Source organism: Pristiophorus japonicus, chromosome 5 (genome assembly GCF_044704955.1).
Source record: "Pristiophorus japonicus isolate sPriJap1 chromosome 5, sPriJap1.hap1, whole genome shotgun sequence".
NCBI lineage: Eukaryota > Metazoa > Chordata > Chondrichthyes > Pristiophoridae > Pristiophorus > Pristiophorus japonicus.
In genome coordinates, this window is record NC_091981.1 from 234,549,003 (window position 1) to 234,573,009 (window position 24,007).

At 43.3% G+C, this 24,007-nt stretch overlaps 1 protein-coding gene across 2 annotated transcripts in view; it reads right to left on the minus strand.

Annotated features, from left to right (window-relative positions):
- dnajc1 (DnaJ (Hsp40) homolog, subfamily C, member 1) overlaps positions 1–24,007 on the minus strand; it is a 345,901-nt gene that overhangs the window by 37,617 nt on the left and 284,277 nt on the right. For both annotated transcript variants that reach the window (XM_070881402.1, XM_070881401.1), the window contains one exon: positions 11,597–11,716. In XM_070881402.1, the coding sequence (XP_070737503.1) occupies positions 11,597–11,716 (120 nt within the window). The remainder of the gene's footprint in view (positions 1–11,596; positions 11,717–24,007) is intronic.

A 24,007-nucleotide genomic window follows, 5' to 3' on the forward strand; every position in this document is an offset into this window, starting at 1 on the left:
TTCCACTCCTCTTTGGATTCAGGAATGGTGCCGGAGGACTGCTAATGTGGTACCCTTGTTTAAGAAAGGAGAAAGGGATAGGCCAAGTAATTACAGGTCTGTCAGCCTAACCTCAATGGTGGGAAAACTATTGGAAAAAAATCCTGAAGGATAGGATAAATCTACATTTGGAAATGCAAGGATTAATCAGAGACAGTCAGCAGGAATTTGTTAAGGGAAGATCATGTTTGACTAAACTGATTGAATTTTTCGAGGAGGTAACCAGGAGGGTCGATGAGGGCAGTGAGTATGACGCAGTGTATATGGACTTCAGCAAAGCTTTTGATAAGGTCCCACGTGGCAGACTGGTTATGAAGGTAAAAGCCAGGGATCCAGAGCAAAGTGGATCCAAAATTGGCTTAAAGGTAGGAAGCAAAGGGTAATGGTTGATTGATGTTTTTGTGACTGGAAGGATGTTTCCAGTGGGGTTCCGCAGGGCTCAGTACTGGGTCCTTTGCTTTTTGTGGTATACATCAATGATCTAGATTTGAATACAGGGGTTATGATTAAAAAGTTTGCAGATGACATTAAAATTAACTGTGTGGTTGATAATGAAGAGGAAAGTCATGGGCTGCAGGAGGATATCAATCTACTGGTCAAGTGGGCAGAACAGTGACAAATAGAATTTAATTCGGAGAAGTGTGAGGTAATGCACTTGGGCAGGGCTATTAAGGAAAGGGTATATACATTAAACGGTAGGGCACTTAGAAGTGTAGATGAACAAAGGGACCTTGGAGAGTTTGTCCATAGATCCCTGAAAGTAGCAGGCCAGATGGATAAGGTGGTTAAGGTGGCATACGGAATGCTTGCCTTCATTGGCCGAGGCATTGAATACAAGAGCAGGGAGATTATGCTTAAATTGTATAATACTCTGGTTAGGCCACAGCTGGAATACTGCATGCAGTTCTGGTCACCATATTATAGGAAGGACGTGCTTGCACTGGAGAGGGTGCAGAGGAGATTTACGAGTATGCTGCCTGGAATAGGGAACCTTAGCTACGAGGACAGATTGGATAGGCTGGGTTTGTTCTCCTTGGAACAGAGGAGGCTGAGGGGAGACCTCATTGAGATGTATAACATTTTGAGGGGCCTGGATACAGTGGATAGCAAGGGCCTAGGTTTAAGGTGGTTGGTGGAAGGCTTCGAGGGGATTTGAGGAGAAGCTTCTTCATGCAGAGGGTTGTGGGGGTCTGGAACTCGCTGTCTGGAAGGGTGGCGGAGACAGAAACTCTCACCACATTTAAAAGGTGCTTGTCGGTGCACTTGAAGTGCTGTAACCTGCAGGGTTACGGACCTAGAGCTGGTAAGTGGGATTAGACTGGCTAACCTCTTGTTGGCTGATGTAGACACGATGGCGAGTACATCATGGAATCTAATACGGCCAGAGTGATCTCCTGGACTAGTTTCGATCGCCTGGATGGGTCGGAGAGGACTTCTCCCAGATTCCTCCCCCCCAATTGGCTTGGGTTTTTATCTTTTTTCTGCCTCTCCCAGGAGATCACATGGCTCCAGGTGGGATGGAGTGCAAAATTTTGAGATACATGGGGTATCGCAGTGGTGTGGGGAGGACTGGTTGGGCCGGATGCTCTTTACCTGTCCACCATTGTTCATTGGTTTATGTTATGTCTTTAGATGCTCTGATAATGACTCCACAAGGTAAAGTATTGCACTTGAACTGTAGTGACTTTAGTCCATTTAATATAACTCCAGAGTGAGGATACCACATGTTGGACCTGGGTACCTGTGGTGTACAGGTGACCCATGGGCCTCCACCAGTTACGCCCTCTGGTGGTGCCAGCATAGTGTATACAGTGTGAACCTTGTTGATGGTACGTCTAGTAAACAAGTCTCCAGCTTATGCAACTTTACAGTGACTACACAAGGAGTATATCTATAGTATGCATATATAACATTACTCCCTTTCTCCCCACCCCCAAGTCTTTTGTGCCAATACCTTTGTATTATGTGCTCTGGCTTGGCTCTCCCCAGACTTAAATGCCAATAGCTGAGCTGTGCTGTGGCTTGGCTCTCTCCCTGTTAACCCCCAAGTCCTTATTGCCACACCATTGGGTAGTGGTTACCAGTTGGGATGGTTCGACGATGCAGTGGGACTTCAGTGGGTTCTGGGTGTGATCCATGCGCGTGTCCATGGCTCATGCATCCATTTTCCCCCCATGTAGATCATGCCGGTGGCTCATCACATTCATATACATTCAAGTCCAGAAAAGGAAATTTGCATTTACATCATTGCATTTGTGGTACAGTTGTGAGGCAAGTACATTTGACTGGAGAGATACATTGAGGGTACAACTTTGGGATCATTGCTGGGGTCAGCACCGGTACGTGAGGACAAGCTAGTTCCAGAGCTGCTGGATGGTGTCCAGGCAGCCTGGTGGCAGCGCGTTGCCCGGTGGTGGCAGTGGGAACCCGGTTGGCTCGAGTTGCCCGCTCTCGGGGCCTTGGACGTTGCTCCTAACGTCAGGCAGGTTCATAGATGCCTGTGACCTCCATGTCCTCTCCTTGCGCCCCGGGTCACTGCTGCTCCCAGAGGAGCAGTCATCTAACAGTGCACAGGGAACTGCTAACTCGCTTGCTTGGGCATTATTTGGTTTGGGATCCTGGTTGGTCCCGGTCCCAATTGGGAGAACCACCGCGGGTGACCCCTCGCTCCCGGGCGTAGCCTTGGCGACAGTGGGGTCTGGGGGCTGCGTCTTAGCGCAGTTTGTTCTTTCAGGCTCGTGGCAATTGGTGCCATCGGGTGCCTGACAGGTGGAGCCAATCAGGGGCAGGGTATCGATGCCGGTGCCCTCCTGAGATCGCTTGCTCTGCCGCTTGTCTATTTTAGCTGCTTGTGGCCACACTCCGTGGTGCATCACCCTGGTCCCAGGGGTGCAGGCTACAGCGTCGGGTAGCCTGCTGGACCTGTGTGCTTCCGATGGGTGTTTGCCCACTACATAATAAGAATACAGTTGAAATCCTGCATCGCACAATGTTTCATTGCTTATTATAGATAAACTGTAGCTCCGATCGTAATCACCCGACTTTTCTTTGTTTATTACATGTATAAAACTCTGATCATCAATTACAAGCTTTACATTTATCTCACAATTGTTATTACATTGAGTGAGAATGTGGGACTGTCCCTTTAAGTGTGGTGGGTTGCTGGCCTCCTTTAAGAGAGCCTTGCTATCTTTACCCCAATCCTCTTCTTCACTTGCTACCTGGTATTGTTCCATCAACGCTGCACCTCGTGGTCTGGCCGCCGCCATCTTTTCCTTCAGCGCTCCACCTCTTAGTTTGGGCGCCATCTTTCTTCCATCCAGGATGTCGGCTGCTGTGACCCTCTTCTCCCCGGGTTCTGCCACCGAAGCTGGGAAGTCGCCTTTGGATCCGATTTTCTTCCTCCGGAGTCCTGCCACTGGAGTCTGGAAGATGCATTCGGGTCATCTCAGCTGGATCATCTCCGCGCAGTCGTGCCGAGCGGTCTGTGCCTCGGATGCTGTGCTGGTCTGCTCTCTGGTGCCGGATCCAACCTCCTGTTGGGGCTTTGCTTTGCCTCTGAGCACCGGGGTCGTCGATCGCTGGAAGGATGAAATCTTCCCAGCTCCAATTAATCTTCTCCATCCACCTTTTTCCGAGTAGTGCTGGTCCATCATCTGCAACAATCCACAATGGTAACTCGTATACCGCGCCATCATGGAGTACCTTAACATTCGCACTACCAATGACTGGGATGAGTTCATTGGTGTAGGTGAGCAGCTTTGCTTGAACCGGGACCAACTTGGGTCGTTCAATTTGATTGTCCCATAGCCTCTCAAAGACTTCTTGATTCATTACTGATTGGCTCGCCCCGTGTCCACCTCCATGAAGACTGGAGCGCCGTTTTTCTCGACTTCCATTCTCAACGAGGAACATTCTATGGTGCAGGTAAACATTTCGTACACTTCATCATGGGGCTGAGCTGCCTCGCTGACTGCCTCTTCATAATCCGCGCTGGATTCATGGCCCTCTGCAGACTCTTCAACACGGTGAGTCCTATTTCTTTTACACATTCGCTGGAGGTGGCCCTTTGTGTTGCAGCCTTTACATACAGTCTTAAAAGCGGCAGTGGTGAGCCTGGTGATTTCCTCCGCAATGCCAGCATGGTGCTAACCGGATTAGCCCCCCTCAGCGGACTCAGAGTTAAGGGACTCGGGGGCCTGTTCTCTCTCCCGAGGAGATTCATGTTCTACAGTCCAGCCTCTAAAAGGCGGCAGTCTTTGTACAGTACTTGCCGGGTTTGAGTCCTGAGCATGAGTCATCCACCTGGAGCTGCAGGTCGAGGTCACGAATGCCTGACTCATGGTGATGGCCTTGTACAGTGTATCCGCAGATAGTAGCCTGTGAAGGCGGCCCTTGTGGCCGATTCTGATGACAAAGATATCCCGCAGCGCTTTGGTGAGGTGTTTGCCGAAATCACACGGTGCCGCCCCCTCCTGAGGTCTGCAGCATATTTCGCGATTTCCTAGCCATCGGGCCGTCGGTGGGTGTAAAACCTATGTCTGGCTGTGAGGGTGTTCTCTTTGGGCTTTAGTTGTTCTTGGATCAGCGTTACAAGCTCCTCGTACATCTTGGTCGTTGTCTTCGCTGGTGCCAGCAAGTCCCTGACGAGGCCACAGACGGTGATCCCACAACTGGTTAGCAGGATAGCTCTGCGCTTATCAGCCAGTGTGGCCAGATCATCGCCTGCCAGGTTGTTGTGTGAAGAAATGGTTAAGCCTCTCCACAAAGGCATCCCAATCATCCCCATCGGCGACCTGCTACAACATATCAAAGTTAGTTATTTTCGCGTGAAAGTCCGTGATCTCGCTGCCAATTGTTATGTCTTTAGATGCTCTGATAATGACTCCACGAGGCAAAGTATTGCACTTGAACTGTAGTGACTTTAGTTCGTTTAATACAACTCCTGAGTGAGGATACCACATGGTGGACTCCCTTTTATACCTGGGTACCTGTGGTGTACAGGTGACCTCTGGGCCTCCACCAGTTGCGCCCTATGGTGGTGCCAGCATAGTGTATATAGTGTGAACCTTGTTGATGGTACCTCTGTTAAACAAGTCTCCATCTTATGCAACTATACAGTGACTACACAGAGAGTATATCTATAGTATGCATATATAAGAGTTTATATGTAACCTTCAGGACTGGTAACCGAGAGCTCTTAGTAGGCCAGCACGGTCACGATGGGCCGAAATGGCCTCCTTCTGCACTGTAAATGTCTATGTTTCTATGTATAATGTACAACATTCAAAAATTTACAAAAACCTATGCAGCTGTCAAATAGTATACTTTTAAACCTCAACGGACACTATTCGGAAGATTAATTTTGAATGAGCTCCCTTTCTGTAAAACTGCATCATCATAGGCAGTCCCTCGAATCGAGGATGACTTGCTTCCACGTCAAAAAGTTCACAGGTGTTTCAATGAAGGACCTAAAATTCCAGGTCCCTAACTAAATCTTGAAGGGTGGAAGATGCCAGTGCGTAGATTTTTTTAATGTGTGGTGGCCGTTGTACACCAGCCACCACACGGGCTTGACAGAGCTAGGTCTTGGTCCAGTAGCAAGGATTAACCAAGACAACTAGAGACCAGCTCTGCTGTACGGACCTAGTGCACGCACATATCGCAGTGTAGACGGGCCCGTGCCGCCCCTGGGCCTTCGCCTCTTCCGGGCTCCAAACTCACAGCTCTCCTGGGCCCCGATCACGTCCCTTTACAATCTCTCACTGCTCCTTCGCCCTGACCTCGCCGCTTCTGCTGTATCTGTCCACGCTCCAATCACCGACCTGGATCTTGGTAATGTCCCTTTTCACTGCTGTTGCTCTTCTGCTCCAGCACGTGCTGCTCCCTGGAGTGGTATGCTGCCACGCTGCTCCTTCCGCTCCTCTGCCTACTCCGATGGTGCTCGTAGGCCGGTGGCCGCTGAGTCTGCTGGGCTAGGCCTCCACACTGCTCCTTTTGCCCCCAACTGCAACATTACATTAATGAGTGCATTCTTTATCTGCATTCCAACCTCATACTGGCCTATTTAATCACTTGGACTGGATTTTGCACGACATCTCCGCCCGGTTTCTCGGCGCACTGGTTAGTTTGGGTGGAAAACCACCCGGTGGGAATTTCGGAAAACAGTTCCTCCGGCGGTTTCGAAATACCGCTGGGGAGCGGACCGCCAACGTGCACCGTCCAAAAACCACCACCGCCCCCAAGTCTTGACCTGTAGATAAGTAAAAAAAAAAGCCCACGAAAAACTAACCGAGCTGGGCGGTAGGTATGAAGCCCTGCAAAAAAAAAGTAAGTTAAAGTTTTCTTTTACTTTCTTTTTCAGCGATTATGTGTAAAACGGTCCTGAGAATGTATCATTATTATTTGTGTTTTGTATTTTGAAAAAATTATTTTTTGTGTTTTCCCCCTCACTAGGCCCAACCCACAGCCTCGGTCTAAATTTTAGTAAGTACTGCCCAATTAGATTAAGTTCTGCCCAATCGGCCCAGGATCGCGTTTTCCGCCGAGAATCAGGGTGTGTCCATTTTTTACACCGGGCGGAATTTTTTCCTTTTTTTGTGGAATTTTTCGCCCGCAGTTATTTTTAAATCTTAGCGGTAGTTTGGGCGGCAATCCGGCGGTGACAGATTTTTGGGATACTCTAGCCCCCTTATCTTTAAAAAAAAAATCTGACACATAAATTTCCAACATTCATTGCAGAATGACTAACATAAAAGTGTCTGAAAAGCATTTACTGGTCAACTCTGCTTGTTGCAGTCATTTCTTTTTCTCCAAACTTGCATGCTGTAACCTATCGTGTTAATTTCAGTTAAATAACTTAGCTTGCCTGCAATTTTCTATGTCTTGTCAATCACCTAAGATTCAGTGACTATGCTGCAGCTGTTAAATGCTAAATCACATGCATATAAAAGTACATGAATCAGTGTTTTCCAACCTGTTTCGTACAAAGCCCGTTAATCATTTCCTCATTTTTTTTAAAGACACATGGGACAGCTTATCTAACTTCAGTCCTTTTGCCACATGCTGTCAGGCTCCACACTAATTAGAAAGGTCTGCCAGCATCAGCCCACCTGTCTGTTGTTTTGTTTCCTACCTGAGTCTCATATCCATATAGACAGTAAATCCCCGATCAGCTTGGTATCAAGGCCTGAATACAAGAGATTAGTGACCGCAGAGGGAAACGGAATCAGTTTACATGCTCAGAGTTGAATGAATGATATTACTTTACAAATAAGTCATTCAAGCTCTCCCTGCCTTTAATTTAGCACTCCGGTAGTTAATAATCACATTACAGTCTGGTCAGCCTGGCAGACAGTTAAATTCATGTTTTTTTTCCTAAAGAATAACAGGTCAGATGTTTGTCACACACCATAGTACAAGCAATAGTGGAACAGGAACGAGATCTAAGCCTGAAGCTACAAGCACAGCTCGGGAAATGGGTCAAAGAACAGATGTGGGAAGGCACAAAGAGAACACTGGTACAGGTAACCAGGTCAACAACTGGGAGCTCTAATTGGAGTAAACAAACTGGTTTAAGTGAAAAGCTGATGAAAACAATCAAATGAATACCACACATCAAAGCCACACGAAATGATTCATTATATTTCTAACATCTTTTACTTCATGTCTGAATACTAATTCTTTATCAACAGCTTACATTGCTAAATAGCTGGTCAAACCTTTGGTTATTATTCTAATCAGTCATGGTTAAGCAACCATTTGTACGGTGAATATTACAAATTAAACACATTTCTGGTATTTACACAACCAGATATATAAAGCTAGTACAAATATTTTACTACGGACTACAAATGAACTCGGCAAGTTGAGTGTTTTGATCTTTGTATCCTGTTTGACCCTGAGCTGAGCTTTAAACCCCACATCCCATCCATCACCAAGAGCTCTGCTAAACTGGCCCATTCCCACCCCAATTCAGCTTTTCCACAGCTAAAACCCTTAAATATACCTCCCATCTTTCACCCTCAAAACTCAACTGCACATATCTTGTACCACACTAAATTCCCCATATCCATCACCCCATCTTCACTGACCTTATGCTGACACCCCCATCCTCCAATATATTTAATTCAAAAATCCTTGTCCTCATCTATAAGTATGCTTGCTCCACCCTATCTATGCAATCTGCTCCAGCCCTGAGTCCCATCTCAAATGATATGTTCCTGAACTTCTGCCTCCTTCGTATCCACTTTTCCCTTCAACCCACCACTGATAGCAGATCCTTCAGCATCTCAGACCCACTGGCACTCCCTCCCTTAGCCCCTCTGCCTCTGAACTTTTCTTCCTTCTTGAAATTCCTTATCTCTCCTTTCTTAACTCTGCATTTATTTGCATTACTTTTTAACGAAGCTCCTTTGGACATGTTTGTTACATTAAATGTGCTATATAAATGCAATTTGTTGTTGAGGGAAGAAATGGACTGCTCGAGTAACGTGGGCCATTTTTTCCTTCCAGGAAGTACTTCTGCATATCTAAAGCAGCAAATATTCAGTCTTTTCCGTAACTGAAAAGTAAAATGAGTAACAATCCATACATAAATGTAATTATCCCTGTTGTTTAGAAATAGTGAAAAGCAACAATTAACTTCCAGCAAACAATCGTTCCTTACGCTTTCAACATCTTGGTCTCCCTCCATTTTATTGAAATCATTATAAATCAGTACTTCTCTGAACTTACCTCTTGTTGCTTCAAAGCTCCAAATACACCACCTGCATACTCTTCCTCCTCCCTATTTTCTTACTGTGCACTAAAATCAAAATTCACTTCGGTCTCCTACACTTAGCTTACTCTTTACCAAGCCCTCAACACTGTGATGTTCTTTACCTCCCTCAGTTTTTCCTTCTTCCAACAATCTTCAGGCTCCAAAAACCAGCTTAGCATTGCCCAGTCACTACTAAATCTATTTTGTCTTTTTTCACTCCGTCATGCCTGCAAAATTAGTTTTGGCCCTTCAACAACAACAACTTGCATTTGTATTGTGCCTTTAATGTAGTAAAAAGACCAAAGGCACTTCACAGAAGAAATAGATTTTAAGGAGCATCTTAAAAGAGGAGAGAAGAAAGACAGAGAAGTTTAGGGTGGGAACTCCAGAGCTTAGGTACAGCGCCAATGGTGAGGCGAAGGAAATCGGGGGTGCACAAGATGCCAAAATTGGAGGAACACACTGTGGAGTTCTCAGATGGTTGTAGGGCTGAACGAGGCAATTGAGATGGGGAGGGGCGAGGCCATGGATGATTTGAACACAAAGATGAGAACTGGTGGACTGAGTGCCAATGTAGGTCAGCAAAACACAGGGTTGATGGGTGAATGGAAGTTGCCATGAGTTGGGATACGGGCAGCAGAGTTTTGGTTGAGCTGAAGTTCAGAGGCTGAAAATGGGAGGCTGGCCAGGAGAGCATTGGAATGGTAAAGTATAGAGGTAACAAAAGCAAGGATGAAGGTTTCAGCAGCAGATGGGCTGAGGCAAGGGTGGAGATGGGCGATATTACGGAAGTGGAAGTAAGCGATTTTGGTGATGGAGAGGATATAGGATCGGTAGCTCATCTGCTTTGATTTTTCAGCAAGAAAACAAATTCTAGTCATACCAGTAGACTTCACAATTTTAGAAAGATACTGAAGTTTTCATTATTTAACTTAGTTAATTTAGTCAGAGTACTGCTTTATTCATAGTAAGTTCCATTCATAACAAACGTGGACCTGTCCTAACAAGCTTATCCACTAAGTAGCTGAACCATATAGACCTAGAACATCTATAGTTCAATCCCTGCTCTGTGATGAGTTAGATGGTGTGAGCCAAGGTGGCAGTTAGGATACTGCATCAGTCTCAGGACCCTTGATGTCTGGAAGGGAGAAAAAAAATTCTCAACTTCAACTGCTAGCCAGCAATTCTAAAATGCACAGTGGACAAGATCAGGTCAGTTGCCAAAAAATTTTAGGGTCACCCATGCCCATTGAATCATATCCATCCAAAATCGCAATGCTTTCAAGAGAGAAGAGAATATATGTAGAAAAAAGTTAGTGTTCCTGTGATACCATGTTCATGGAACTGTAGAGAATGCATGTTTTAGAAAAATATGTAGCATCCTTACTTTTAAACCCAAATCAGGACTGAAACTAATTCATCGAACTATATTTAAAAGTTTTGTATCTAGCAATTTAGTCACACAAAAGTGTGACCCATGCAAAATCTGTATGCTAGTAATAGCTAATTGGTTCAAATTTCATTCTTTAAACACAAAGAAACACAATTTAATAGATAACACACCCAGCAACAAAGAGAAAGGACACAGGATGAGACAATCCTGCCTTTATAAAACAATATTCTCTAACTTGCTGGAGATGCAATTGTTTTTATAATTTCTGTATTTTATAATTAGAACAATTTGCTCAGAACTGAATTGCTCTATATTAGCAATTAATTGTAATGCTTAATTTAGTACATTGCGATTAAAGATAAATATAAATATAGCAGCTGCTCAACAAAAGGTTCTTCTAAGACCAAAACCACGCGATGCCTCATTCCCAATTACAGATAGCAAATTTCAATCAAAGCTACTGTCTCATCAACAAACTACAAACTAGCATATGTGCAAAATCTGAACAAGTAGCAATTTTACTTTTGTACAAGATCTGCTATAATCTTTTAAGCTTATAATCTATATTCAGGAATGAGAAAGTGTTGATTCAATATTTAAAAACCAAAGAAATTGCGACAGAGGATCCTCACGTTCAGAGACGGCAACAAAGTTTTCAGTACTAAATGTGTGACGTGATCAAGAATGCAGAAATCTGTAATTCTTCATCTGTCAACTTTTTAATTTACTTGTTTATTTGAACTTAACGATGTACTGAAGGGGCCCAGCTTCTGTTGTAATACTCGCAACAAACACAATCAATTTGAATCTTCATTTTGCAGAACTTCTTTTTTTAAAAACTCAAAAATAGTAACTATCAATAAATAATTCTGATGATCATTAGATTTTCATGTATTCTCTGCTTAATAAATGGAATTTATAATTTATGGTTTCAACAGCAGACATCAGCGTTTGTTTTTTTAACAAAATCATTTTTAAAATTCACAATCTATGAAAAACATCCGTTGAATCTTGCAGATTGATCTGTAATTATATTATTCTGTCTGGATGCCTTAAAATATAAAGGGTCTTCCTAACCTAATGTAAAAATATCCTTTCACAGCTCAAAAGGGGCTCACTGCATACTTTTGTACTGTGGTATTGTCTTCCTGCGATCACATTACGGTAGCTCAAACCTCCAAGTACCAGAATCATTGTACAACTGATCAATTACAGCTGTTGATTCAGTGATTGGAACTCCTCCACATCTGCTTCTTGCTTAGTTAGTTAATGGTTCACTTCCAGGTCCTAAAAGAACTGCAGTTTTTTTTCAGGCAGTGTCTAACCCTATCTATGCTGCCCTTACACTGCCTGCCTTGTTCAGTTTTGTCACTCAACATACAATGCAAATCCAAGTGACTCACATCTGCCACTGATCGACCCAATTCGTGAGCAATCTTTTCCCATCGACCTGGAGTACCCCCTGGGAACTTAACCATACTTCTTGTCAGCTGGCTGAGGTCCTCTTCTGTCCACTCAGGTGCCTGTAATAATGTCCAAAATAACAGAGGGAAAAAGTCATGTAAAATGAATTAAACCCATCAAAAAAACATGACAAACCAGAAGCTGTTTCTAAAGATAATACATATTTTTTTACACAAATAGCCCAATGGAAAAATACTATCTTTAGAATTATCATACAAAAAAAATACTTAAGCTTGGTAGATCAGCAAGTGCAGATTTGAGTTTTTTAAAAATCCATCATGAAACATCACCAATAGAATGTTAAAAAATTAATCCCTGAAGATATAAATACTTTATATATAATAATCTCTGACCCTAGTAATGAACAACCATGCATCATGGGGTTTGTATTACTAAGCCGTCAGTGCAGAGTGCAGTCACAGAGGTGAGTGACCCGAGGGACCATCTCCACAGCTACCGCAAAGCCTCTTGCTGACACTAATCCTCCCTGTCATTCTCCCACTGTGCTCAAACCACACTGACATCCGCCTGCTGCACTGCAAGCTTAACGGGGCCTTCCTGACTTTTTCACTGCTGCCCCTAATCAATGGTTCAAACATGCTCCTTTCACCATGTCCAAATGGCAACTTCAGTCATAATCAAAGCGCACTACCCTGTAAAGGGTTTCTCGACAGGCCTAGCCATTTGCATTAATTTGCAAAGCAAACTATGTTATTCAGTGGGTTATTCAGCCGCTATCAAGAATGTTCCCTGAAGCAGATAAGTGGACATAAATATGACCTGCCAGTTAAATCCAGTAAACAATTGCCAAAATGTGATCAATGTGTTGATTTGTTCACTTCTTCCTCTATATTAAAAGTCTTTTCCTTCCCCAAAAAAATTGTTAACAATAATTTCGTAAAATGACACCTATTTTCAGAATGTCTATGATAGTGCCCTAAACTACATCAAGAACAATTAAAGCAATTAAAAAAAACTGAATTCAATAACTTTCCCAGTTAAAAGTAACAAGAACATAATCGAGGAGCAATTCTTAACCACTTTAAAATGTTATTTAAAATTGATTAAAAAAAACAGTATGTGTGAATGGGGATAAGATTCTGTAAAAGGCTCCTGGATACAATCACTAAAATATTCTATAGTCATCTTAGAATCATGTACGCAGCATTATAAAACCACCCACAATTCAGATTTTTTTTTAAATTGAGGAGAGTCCAACAAATTACGAGAGATCATATTAGAACCAAAAATTTGATAAACCTTTTTACAGAACATTTAGTAAAATTATAGCTTCTAACAGTTCACAAATTATGTCCAAAAATGCAAATCTTCAAACTTTTGAGGAAAGTTATCAAAGAATTAAAGTAATGCTGCACAAAATATGCAGCTCTTAAAGTCATTAGAAAACTGTGACAATCACATTTAAACAAAATTTTGACCCGAGGGTTTTTTCTGAAAGGTTCAAGTCATTCTACAGCTGTTCATTGATATTTTGAACAGCTACAATTCTTTAAAATACTTCGCATTTATTCCATATTAAATGCTATAGTTTCATTTTTATCAGGTTAACCCTTACTCAGTTGGCACTGCTGCTCAGATTATATTTGAATTGCATTGATATGAACTGAATTCGATCTCTCTAATGTTTACACTGCACCTTTGCCCCAAACTCAGGTCATATCACACACTATCAAATTACACTCCAGCACATGTGCTCGATGCAAAGTGGGGCCAGAGTAGAGCAGGAATTCAAAGCAGACGTGTTTATAACAGCTGAATTTCAAGTTAGTCATTATGAGCAGCTTTAAACAAGCATCACATTTGAGGATTTCTGTTGCAATCAAAGATCTCAGTACATTAATTCTTAATTGAAGCACTTCCACAGCGTTTTAATTAAAATCTAACATAAATTGATCAGTTAGCTTATTCAGGCTGTTGCAGCAATAAACCAATTGAAACAATTTTCTTTACCTGCTAGTGTTCTTTACCTGCTACTAAAATACAAAATCAATTTTGCAATCTTCAGCAATTATAAATTGGTACAGATATTGCCATTTCTACAGTCCATACTAGCATTCTTATATGCTATGTTTTACTATATGTTAGCCAAAGTAATGTACGTTTCATGATCTCTTTATATCCGAAGCAACGTATACTACCACAAAACCAATTTTAATTAGCAAAAATTTGCATTTTAAGCAGATGTACAACATTTCACTAATTTTACAATTGCCTTGATGTCTACAGCACATTAATAAATGGCAGAAAATTGCCTATTGGTAAGCAGGCCATTACTTTTGTAATATTATAGCTAATTAAAAGATTCCAACTCAAGAAGCATTTCAGAATTATTAGTTAATATATCAAACAGAACCTGAACAATCGGGTCAAGTTGTATAGGCCTTTCACCAGCACAAACTGTATTTGCATTTCATCAAAATAGATGTTGAATGCCTTTAACTTAAATTAGTGCTAGCACCATCAATTAATTAGCATTGTAAAAGTAACATTTCTTACTTGCATTACATTGTCAATGGATTAACAAGCACAATGCAACTTAACTGGAATTTTAGCAAATATATTTTTATTCCTAAAAGGAAAAAAATGATTACCTGCTGCCGCACCCACCCCCAAAATAAATCAATATTTAAAGCCAGCTAAAATAGAACCAGAATGTTGTGACATGCAAAGAGGTTTCTTTAAAATCACAACTAACAAGTAACAAGTTAACCAAGGACCGACACAATGTGCTGCTGAGCCATAATGGCTGCAATCCATCGTAAGTGATTAATTAAAAATTCCACAAAAACAGCCAACTGTGTCTCCAGACAGAATGAATACTGCAGCTCAAACTCCTTAAAATCAGGAGTTAAATAAGTTTTCAAGGTGTTAATTGCATGAGCAGATTCTCCCTGGTTTAGCACTGAACCAAGCATAGCTATTACAGTCAACTGGAAGCATAAGCATGCTGTTTTGTTGTTGAAAACCATGCGTCTCCCAATTTTTTTTTGGAACCAAGACCCAAAAATCCATCCCTGCAGTACATCAAAGTAATGGCAGATGCCACATGGCGAGGAGACAGCTGTCATTACTACGTTTGCATTCTAATGCGACAGTAGCCTGCTCAGATATGTGACCTAAACCCAATTAAACGTTTCCAGAACACAATCTCTGCACTGATGGAGGCTAGATTTACATTCACTACAAATGCCGCAGCCATATTAAAAGGCAATCCTTACTGCATTTAGGCAATTTAAAATAAAACACCAACTCATAATAGCAGAACGGTCTTGCTTTATGTACTGCATCGGTCGGTTGCCCCGCCTCTATTTGAAACATTTTGCAGGGAGCGTACAGAAGATGCTGTTTATACTCCATTAGGAAAATTACATTTTACTTATTTCAAGTATTTTTAAATAAACCATATATATTATGATGTTTTGGTGTTAGAGACCGATAATTAAAGATGATAAGAATTATTTTAAACTGGATCTTAATATGTTGTATATCTTAGTATACTAACCTGCTTATTTGGTTTTTCAGACAATACTTAAAATAATTTGTTGTTTTTTTTTTAAAACTTTACTATAATATTTGGCTCTTAAACTTCTCAGATCTGTGAAAGTTTATATATTGCAAGTTTCAAATTAAATTTGGTACCCAAAGGATTAATTTTACTCAATAAAATCAGGATCTCAGAGTCTATAAGGTCTGCAGCCACAGGGGGTCCCAAAGGGCCTTAAAAACTGATTGAGACAAAAATGAAAATCATTAAAGGATAACAGAAAAATTGATCATAAAAACATTTGTGGCAACTGCATAACTCAGATCAAACAGCTGCTGTACACATTCAACTAAAGAAGCACAAGTTCAGTAGGTGCTCAAAATAAGAGAGAGAGCCCACACATACTTCTTTGCAGGAGACTGCTAATACTTTCAACAATAGGATTATTTCAAAAAGTGCATAATATTTCAGGACGATTACCAATTCCAATTCTCACTATATATGCTGGAACCATACCAACTGGATTCAGTACCATGCTGACAGCTGTCTCAATTCAAGCTGGTGAATGTACTGGTTTCAACAGTGACCATTGCTCCTGAATTGGGAAAGTTAAAAAGAAAATCAGCCACTGCTCCCACTCCTGACCACGAGCCAGCAAACTTTTCCGTACACGTGATGGGATTCAGTTCTGCTATAACACTCCCTCACCCTGTGCTCAAATAAGCAGACAACACTCACTGTAAAGCCTCACATAGCCACTTCAGCAGGAAGGGCTACAGATGCTATGGAATTCTAACCCAGAAGAATTAATGTCTTCAGGAGAGTGAGAGAAATTGAAAAATAAATAAGTAAATAAAGCATTAATAACAAACTTTTGCTTTTGCATAGCATTTTCAGGATATCCCAAAGTGCTTTACAAGCAACAAACTACTTTTGAAGTGCTGTCACTGTGGTTTTATATGCAAATGCAGCAACCAAATTGTGCACACTGACGAATGACCAATAATCTGTTTTTGGTGATGTTGGTTGAAGAATAAATATTGGCCAGGACACCAGAAAAACTCCCCTGTTCTTCTTTCAGTCGTCCAGATGGGAATGTTTTCATCCACGTGAGGGGGCAGATGGAGTTTAATGTCCTATCCGAAAGGTGGCACCTCCGACAATACCGTGAACCCTCCGTACTGCATTGAAGCATTAGCCTAGATTTGGTGAAGATAGAAAATGCTAGAAATACTCAGCAGGTCAGGCAGCATCTGCGAAGAGAGAAACAGAGTTTACGTTTCAGGTCGATGAGCTTTTGTCAGTTCTGATGAAACGACCTGAACGTTAACTCTGTTTTTCTCTCTCCGCAAAGGCTGCCTGACCTGCTGAGTATTTCCAGCATTTCCTGTTTTTATTTCAGATTTCCAGCATCCGCAGTATTTTGTTTTTGCGTTATGTGCTGAAGACCTGGAGTGCAGATTGAACCCACAGCCTTCTGACTCAGAGCAAGCATACTACCACTGTGCCAAGGTCACCACTAACTATGGATTATAGATGAGGATTTCAAGAGGCAAAATTTAGAGCAGTCAAAATAAGAGACAGTAATTGATGATAGCCTGGGATACAAATCATATTTTTGACTGCTTTATTGTTTATTATACACTGCAAATTGATTCACACTACAGCCTGTACTGGATTACCTGCGATCACTAGTTATATTCTAAAGGCAAAATACTAGTTGGTCTCCCAAATATAAATATTGAAATTATAGTCATAGAACGTTACAGCACAGAAACAGGGCAATTGCAAATGCATGATCCAAAATAAAAACTAGCACACACTTTTTGCCAAGGATTTTCTGATTGTAATTAACTAAGTCAAACCTGTATAACCCTTGCGATGTGCAAATGGGCTGAAAAATATTGGTGACTTAAAGAAAAGTTTGCTCTGGTGTAGAAAAAGTGTCATCCAGTTGTTCAAATAACAGTGCAGGTAGTTTAGAAAGTAGAGTATTTTTCTTCCCCCATCAGCAGATATTTGAATACTCTGCTTGACTCACTATATTAAATATCACTCCACTATTTAAGAAAGGCAAGAGAGATAAACTAAGAAATTGTAGACCTATTAGTCCAACATCAGTTTTTGGGAGTTATTAGAATCTGTTGTTAGGGACAACACGAGTTAGCATTTGGACAAATGAGGTGATCAGAGAGAGCCAACATGGATTTGCAAAAGTTAAGTCGTGTCCAATGAACCTAAATGTTTCGAGGAGTTAACGCACATGGTCGATAAGTAAGTGTCTATGGATATCATTTATATATAGTAAAATAGAAGGCATTCAACAGGTTCCTACATAACAGGCTTAACAAAAATGAAAACACATGGAATTAGGCAATCTATTGGCTTGGATGGGGAATTGCTTAGGAGGTAGGAGACAAGAGAATAGGGATAATGATTATGTACTCAAATTGGCAGTATGTGAATAGTGTTGTCCCCCAGGGATCTCTACTGGAGCCACAGATTTTCACTATATTTATAAATTACTTGGATGAAGGAAGAGAGAGCCATATCTCCAAGTTGCAAAGGGATACTGATAGATTGAGGGTGGGCAAAACTGTGGCAGATGGAGCGCAATGCAATAACGTGTGAGGTCATCTACTCTGGACCTAAAAAACATAGATTTTCTAAATGGCGAGAAGCTAGGAACCGTGGATGAGCCAAGTGATTTAAGGATTCAAGTACAGAAATTGCTAAATGGTAGTTGACAGGTACAAAAAAAATAAAAAGGCTAATGTAATTTTGGCCTTTATCGTAAGAGGGTTGAATACAAAGGGGTAGAAGTTAAGCTACACCTGTACACAGCTCTGGTTAGACCCCATCTGGAGTACTGCATTGTGTTCTGAGCAGCAGACCTGAACTCAGCAAGGATGAAACCTGGGCTACATGGGTTAAATTATGAGGATAGGTTACATAGACTAGGATTGTATTCTCTTGGATATATAGAATATTAAGAGGTGATCTAATTGAGTTGTTTAAGATGATTAAATAAGTTGACAGGGTAGATAGAAAGGATTTCCTCTGGTGGGCGAGTTCCGAACAAGGGCCATAATCTTAAAATTAGAGCTAGGTAATTCAGGGCTGATGTCGGGAAGCACTTCTTCACACAAAGGGTAATGGAAATCAGAAACTCTCCCCCCCAAAAAGCTGTTGCAGCTAGGTCAATTGGAAAATTTAAAAACTGAGACTGCTAGATTTTTGTTGGGTAAGGGTATTAAGGGTTACAGAACCAAGACGGGTAGATGGAGTTAAGATACAGATCAGCCATGGTCTAACTGAATGGCGAAATAAGCTTGGGGGCTGAATGGCCTACTCCTGTTCCTATCACAAACATATATTTCTTGAAAGCCACAAAGTTGCAGTGCTCTCATAACAATATTTACCCATTTTAGATAGGAGCTGAAACAACCGACCTACAAAACCATTCCTCATCACTCACACTGTTTTTAAGACTTCTTTCCAGCATATATCAGTCACAATAGTGCATTGTTTGTATAATTATGGTGTTCACCTCCACTCTTTGCATCTAGTTCCAGATAATCAGACCCAGAAAGCAAGGGCGAAGAGTACAGGTCATTAAGTTAAATATGCTAAGCATATGTAAAGTTACAAAAAGTTTAAATAATTTGAAAATGAATGATGTTGGGAACAGCATTTATTTCATAGGTATGTACAAAGAAATCAAGTTACAATGTCTTATTCAATCATTATTGATCGGTTCAAGTGATGAGCAGCACAGAAATAAAACGAACATCCAACTCTTTCCTTTTCAAAGCAAAATCTGGATTTTTTTTTTTCCGCAGGAGATTTAAAAAAAGTATTATTACTGCTTTGAACCATCAGCATTTGTGAGGTCATTTGACTTTAAAAGGAATAATTCCAGGATGGGATCTTACAATGATCCTGATAAAAGTATAAAAACTCTCATGATGATTGATCTCCTGGTTAAGGTGGCCAATTTCATAACAACTTATACCCATATAGCTTTGTTAACAGTGAAACTTTCCAATGTGCTTTACACCTTTCTTGTTCAGCAATAGCTGTCACCAACATCTCCCACCAACATAAGGACATTAGAACTTTGGGCTCAAATTTCCCCAGGAGTTGCCCTGCTTTTTTTTGGAGCAAGTAGCTTTTTTTTGGAGTAACTTAAAAATAGCAAATTTCCCCATTTAACTTGCTCCAGTGTAAGTCAGTTAGTTAGTTTTTTCTTTAAGATGAGTTTCTTTTCTCCAAAAGGGGGCGTGGCCAGCCACTTGCGCCTGTTTTGGCCATGGAAGCAAATTTGGCCAGCTAAAAGTTACTCCAAACTAACTTAGGCCACTGTATGTGGCCACTTTTGTAAGCACAGAAAAACCTTACCTACATTTGGGAAATCAACACAGGGAGCCACAGATTGGGGGGGGCGGGGGGGGTGGAAAAGGTAAGTTAGAGGATTCTAAAGCACTAAACACCTTCACAGCATCAGCACATCATCAAAACAACTTCAGCACAATATCTTCACGACATCAAAAATAAATGAAAGATAATTCAGTTGCTGAAAATAGAGCAGTCCTACCTTGCCGACTGCAGAACGCACCAGCTAGCTCTTCGACCAGGGCTAGGGGCATCAGGCACGCATGATTGTAGGGGTGAGGGATGTTTTTTTTTTTTTTAAAAACAGTTGTTCTTAAATGTTGTGTGGTGATAATGGAACATGATTCAGTTTTAATACAAAAAATCTTTTATTGGAAAGTTTACAATGCACTTCCACAACAAGAACAGCAGCAAAGAAAGACTGCACCCATCTCTCACCCACATCTTGGGGAAAGTGCACTTCCTCATAGGGTCAGTCATGGTGGTGGGGGGGGGTTGGGGGCCCTGCTTAGGTCTCACCGGTGGCTGGTGCTTGGATTGAAGTGGGAGTGGCATTTGAGTATCCGGCCTTTGTGCCCTTATTGCAGCAGCTAGCTTGCTCATGGCATCTGCCATCATTTGCACACCCTCTGAAATGCCAGCCCTCAGTTCCCATCTCTGTGCTGATATTTCTCCTGACAGTGTCGCTACCTCATCACACACCCCACTGACGGTCGCCACGAGTGATCTTGTGAGGGCATTGGTCTCCTCACCCAATGACAGAACCTGATTAACATCTGATGAAGGCTGCATCTCAGGAGAGACTGGTCGGCTTCTCCTTCCCCTCGCCGTGGGTCTACCTAGTGGCACCCCTCCAGTGTGAGGCGCAGGCTGGGACGGTGGGGGACTGGGTGTCCCAACATGCATTCCACCACCACCACTGGGATCCACAACCTCGGAAGGTGTGAAACCATGGAATGTCGCCACGGAGCTCATGGAGGTTTCTGGCAGTGTAATGCCCTGTACTATGGGCTGATCCATATCGCGGTCAGCATTCTCTCGTGAACACATTTCCATGGACCCCTCCTCCCCCCACCCACCTTGGTCTGGATCTGGATCTTCTGGTGGATCTTCAGGATGGTCATGATTGTCGTCTTCTTCTGCAAAATACAATAGAACAGACAAATGGTTAGCAGCACAGGAGGGGGCAGGATGGGTGGCATGAGTAGTCTCATGCATTGCAGGCCAGTCAGCAGGTTGATTTGAAGGGCGACGATGCATTTTAATGACTCGCCCTCACCCTCGCGTGTGGGTCCAGCTTGTGCAGAGCTGATTCTTTTCCTGCCGGTGCGACTCAGCAAGGCAGCAACACTCTGTTCCAGGGGTGACAGTTGGCGCAGATTTGACGGACCTCCTCCTGTTCTAAGTCTTTCCCTTTTGTTGTGGGCCAATTTCTTCTGCAAAGATGAGAATATTAATTTTCAGACATGGTGCACTTCTAATGGGTGGGACATATACAGATGATCACATTTACAATTGCAATTCCATTTAAAGAAGAAGATATTACTTACACTCACTACTTGATCAACGTCCTTCCATTTCTTTTTGAACTGGCTTCCAGATATTGCGGTAGTCACCCCTGCGGAGTATTCTTCTGCAACTAGGTTCCATCTTCTTCTCATTTCTTAGGGTGGACCATTTGTGGGACCACTCTTACTGATATCCAGCTCCAGCCATTTGTCCTCAATGACAGTAACTAGTTTCTCCACTTCCTCATGGAGGAAATTCTTTGTTCTTGTTGCACGTTCTTGCGCCATTGGTGTATTGGACTTGCACTCGGATAATCTTGAAAAATAATATTTCTGACCTTTCTTACACCTATGCAGCACTCCTTTCTACTCCCTCAGACTCCCAAAAATTACTATTCACACCGTACCTTTATATATGGTCCATTGCCAATGCTGCTGAGGCACTGAGGAAGCTCTCCTTTTAATTGGCCGATTGCCAAGCTTCCTGCTCCAGTGCGTATACGCTGAAATGTGCATTGCGCATACTGAAACGGATGTGTCCCCGTGCCGGCACTCAAGGAGATGCTGGGCCCCCCCCCCACCCCGGCTGCGCTGAGCAAGCGCAGCCATTGCTCTGTCCCCCACAGCGCCACGCCACGGGAACAGACCGATGAAGGAGCGGCCAAAGTAGGAGGTAAATTTTCGGCCAGTTTTTTGCCCCACAGAGTCGGCGTACCAGGGCTAACTATGCCATTCTATGCGGCTGGGGAAATTTGGGCCCATAGGAACTGGAGTAGGCCATACAGCACCTCGAGCCTGCTCCGCCATTCAATAAGATCATGGCTGATCCACTGATGGCCTGGCCTCCTCTCCTCTTCCAGCACGTGGTGAGTACAATGGCTGTTACCCCCCCCCCCCCCCCATTCTGAACCCCAGTGCACCGCTGGCCCCCCCCCCAATGCCTGCCCCCAAACAAACCTTGGACCACCTACCACCAAGGGCGCTACCCAGCGCCGAGCCTGCGGCCACCATCTCGCCATAGGCAATTAGGCCCATATAGCAGTGCCTGGTCTCCAGTCGTCCTGGACCCCCTTGCCACTGGATCAAGACCTTGTTCAGCTAAGCCTGTGTGGTAGCCGGCATGCAACGATCACCCCATGTTAAAAGAAATCATGCATAGGCATCTTCCATTCCTCCAACATGAAGTTCTGGACTTGGAACGTCAGGACCCTCATGGACAACCCCAACAGCGATAGACCAGAACGCCGCACCGCCATAATTGCCCGGGAATTTAAAGGCTTTGATATCGACATCGCAGCCCTAAGCAAGACCCGGCGGGCAGAGGAAGGCCAGCTCAAGGAACAAGGTACAGGTTACACCTTCTTCTGGAAAGGGAAACCAGAGGCAGAACGGCGCCTCCACGGAGTTGGCTTTGCCATCCAAAACAAGCTGGTCGACCGTCTCAAAGACTCCCCCTGTGGGACTAACGAACGCCTCATGACGCTTCGACTCACCCTATCCCAGAACCAGTGTGCCACAGTCATCAGTGGTTACGCCCCAACACTCGATGTAACAGATGAGGCCAAAGAGGGTTTTTACTCCAACCTCGAAAAATCCTGACCTGCGTCCACACGGGCAACAAACTGATCCTCCTCGGCGACTTCAACGCCAGGGATACCGCCCCTCTGAGGAGGCGTGATTGGCAGAGAGGAGGTAGGGAAAGCCAACTCCAGTGGTACCCTACTCCTGACAAAATGTCGAGAGCATGAACTGGTCATCACCAACACCTTGTTCCGCCAGAGACACACATACAAAGCATTGTGGCAACACCCTCGCTCCAAGCACTGGCACCTGCTCAACTATGTCATCGTCTGAGCCAGGGATCGCAAGAATGTGCGCATCACCCGTGCCATGACAGGAGCTGACGATTGCTGGACGGACCACCACCATCATTGACATCAACATAGCCCCAAAGTGAAGGGGGCAGCAGAAGCAGTGTCGCAAAAAAGTCAATGCGCTTAAGGACCCAGCTAAGAGAGCCCTTTACATTCAGCGCCTCATAGCTAACTTGGCTTGTCTTGATGACCCTGAGACGCAGAATGCTCACAGTGCTTGGTCTGCCCTCCAGGCCTCCATAACCAGTGTCTGCAAGGAGACATTCGGTCACTCAACCAGGGAACACCAGGACTGGTTTGATGAGAATGATCAGGAGATTCAAGAACTAATAGACTGTAAGCACAGGGCATTTCTGAGCCTTAAACAGCAACCCAACTCGGGAGTAGCAAAGCAGCATTACAGACGGCTAAAGGCTAAGGTCCAACAAAAAACCCGGGACCTAAAGAACAGGTGGTGGATGGAGAAAGCACAGGAGATACAGCAGCTGGCCTACAGCCATGATGTGCGAGGATTCTTCACCACAGTCAAGGCCACATACGGACCAAACTCCCAAGGTCCCACCCCACTGCTGGCCAAGAACAGGGAAACATTCATCAAGGACACCGAGGCAGTCAGGGCCCGCTGGAAGGAACACTTCGAAGATCTCCTCAACCGAGACTCTGCCTTTGACTCGAGTGTTCTCGACTACATTCCGCAGCATGCTACCCGCCACCACCTCAGTGAGACCCCCAACACTGCAGGAAGTAGAAAAGACCATAAGACAGCTAAAAAACAAGGCTACGGGAATGGATGAAATCCCTGCTGAGGCACTGAGGTATGGCAGAGAGGCACTACTGGCACGAATACACGACCTCATCTCTCTCATCTGGAGGGAAGAGAGCATGCCGGGAGATCTTAGAGATGCAGTGATTGTGACCATCTTTAAAAAAGGGGACAAGTCCGACTGCGGCAACGACAGAGGAATCTCCCTATCAACCACTGGGAAAGTCGTCGCTAGAGTCCTCCTCAATCGTCTTCTGCCGGTGGCCAAGGAGTTCCTCCCGGAGTCGCAATGCGGATTTCGTCCC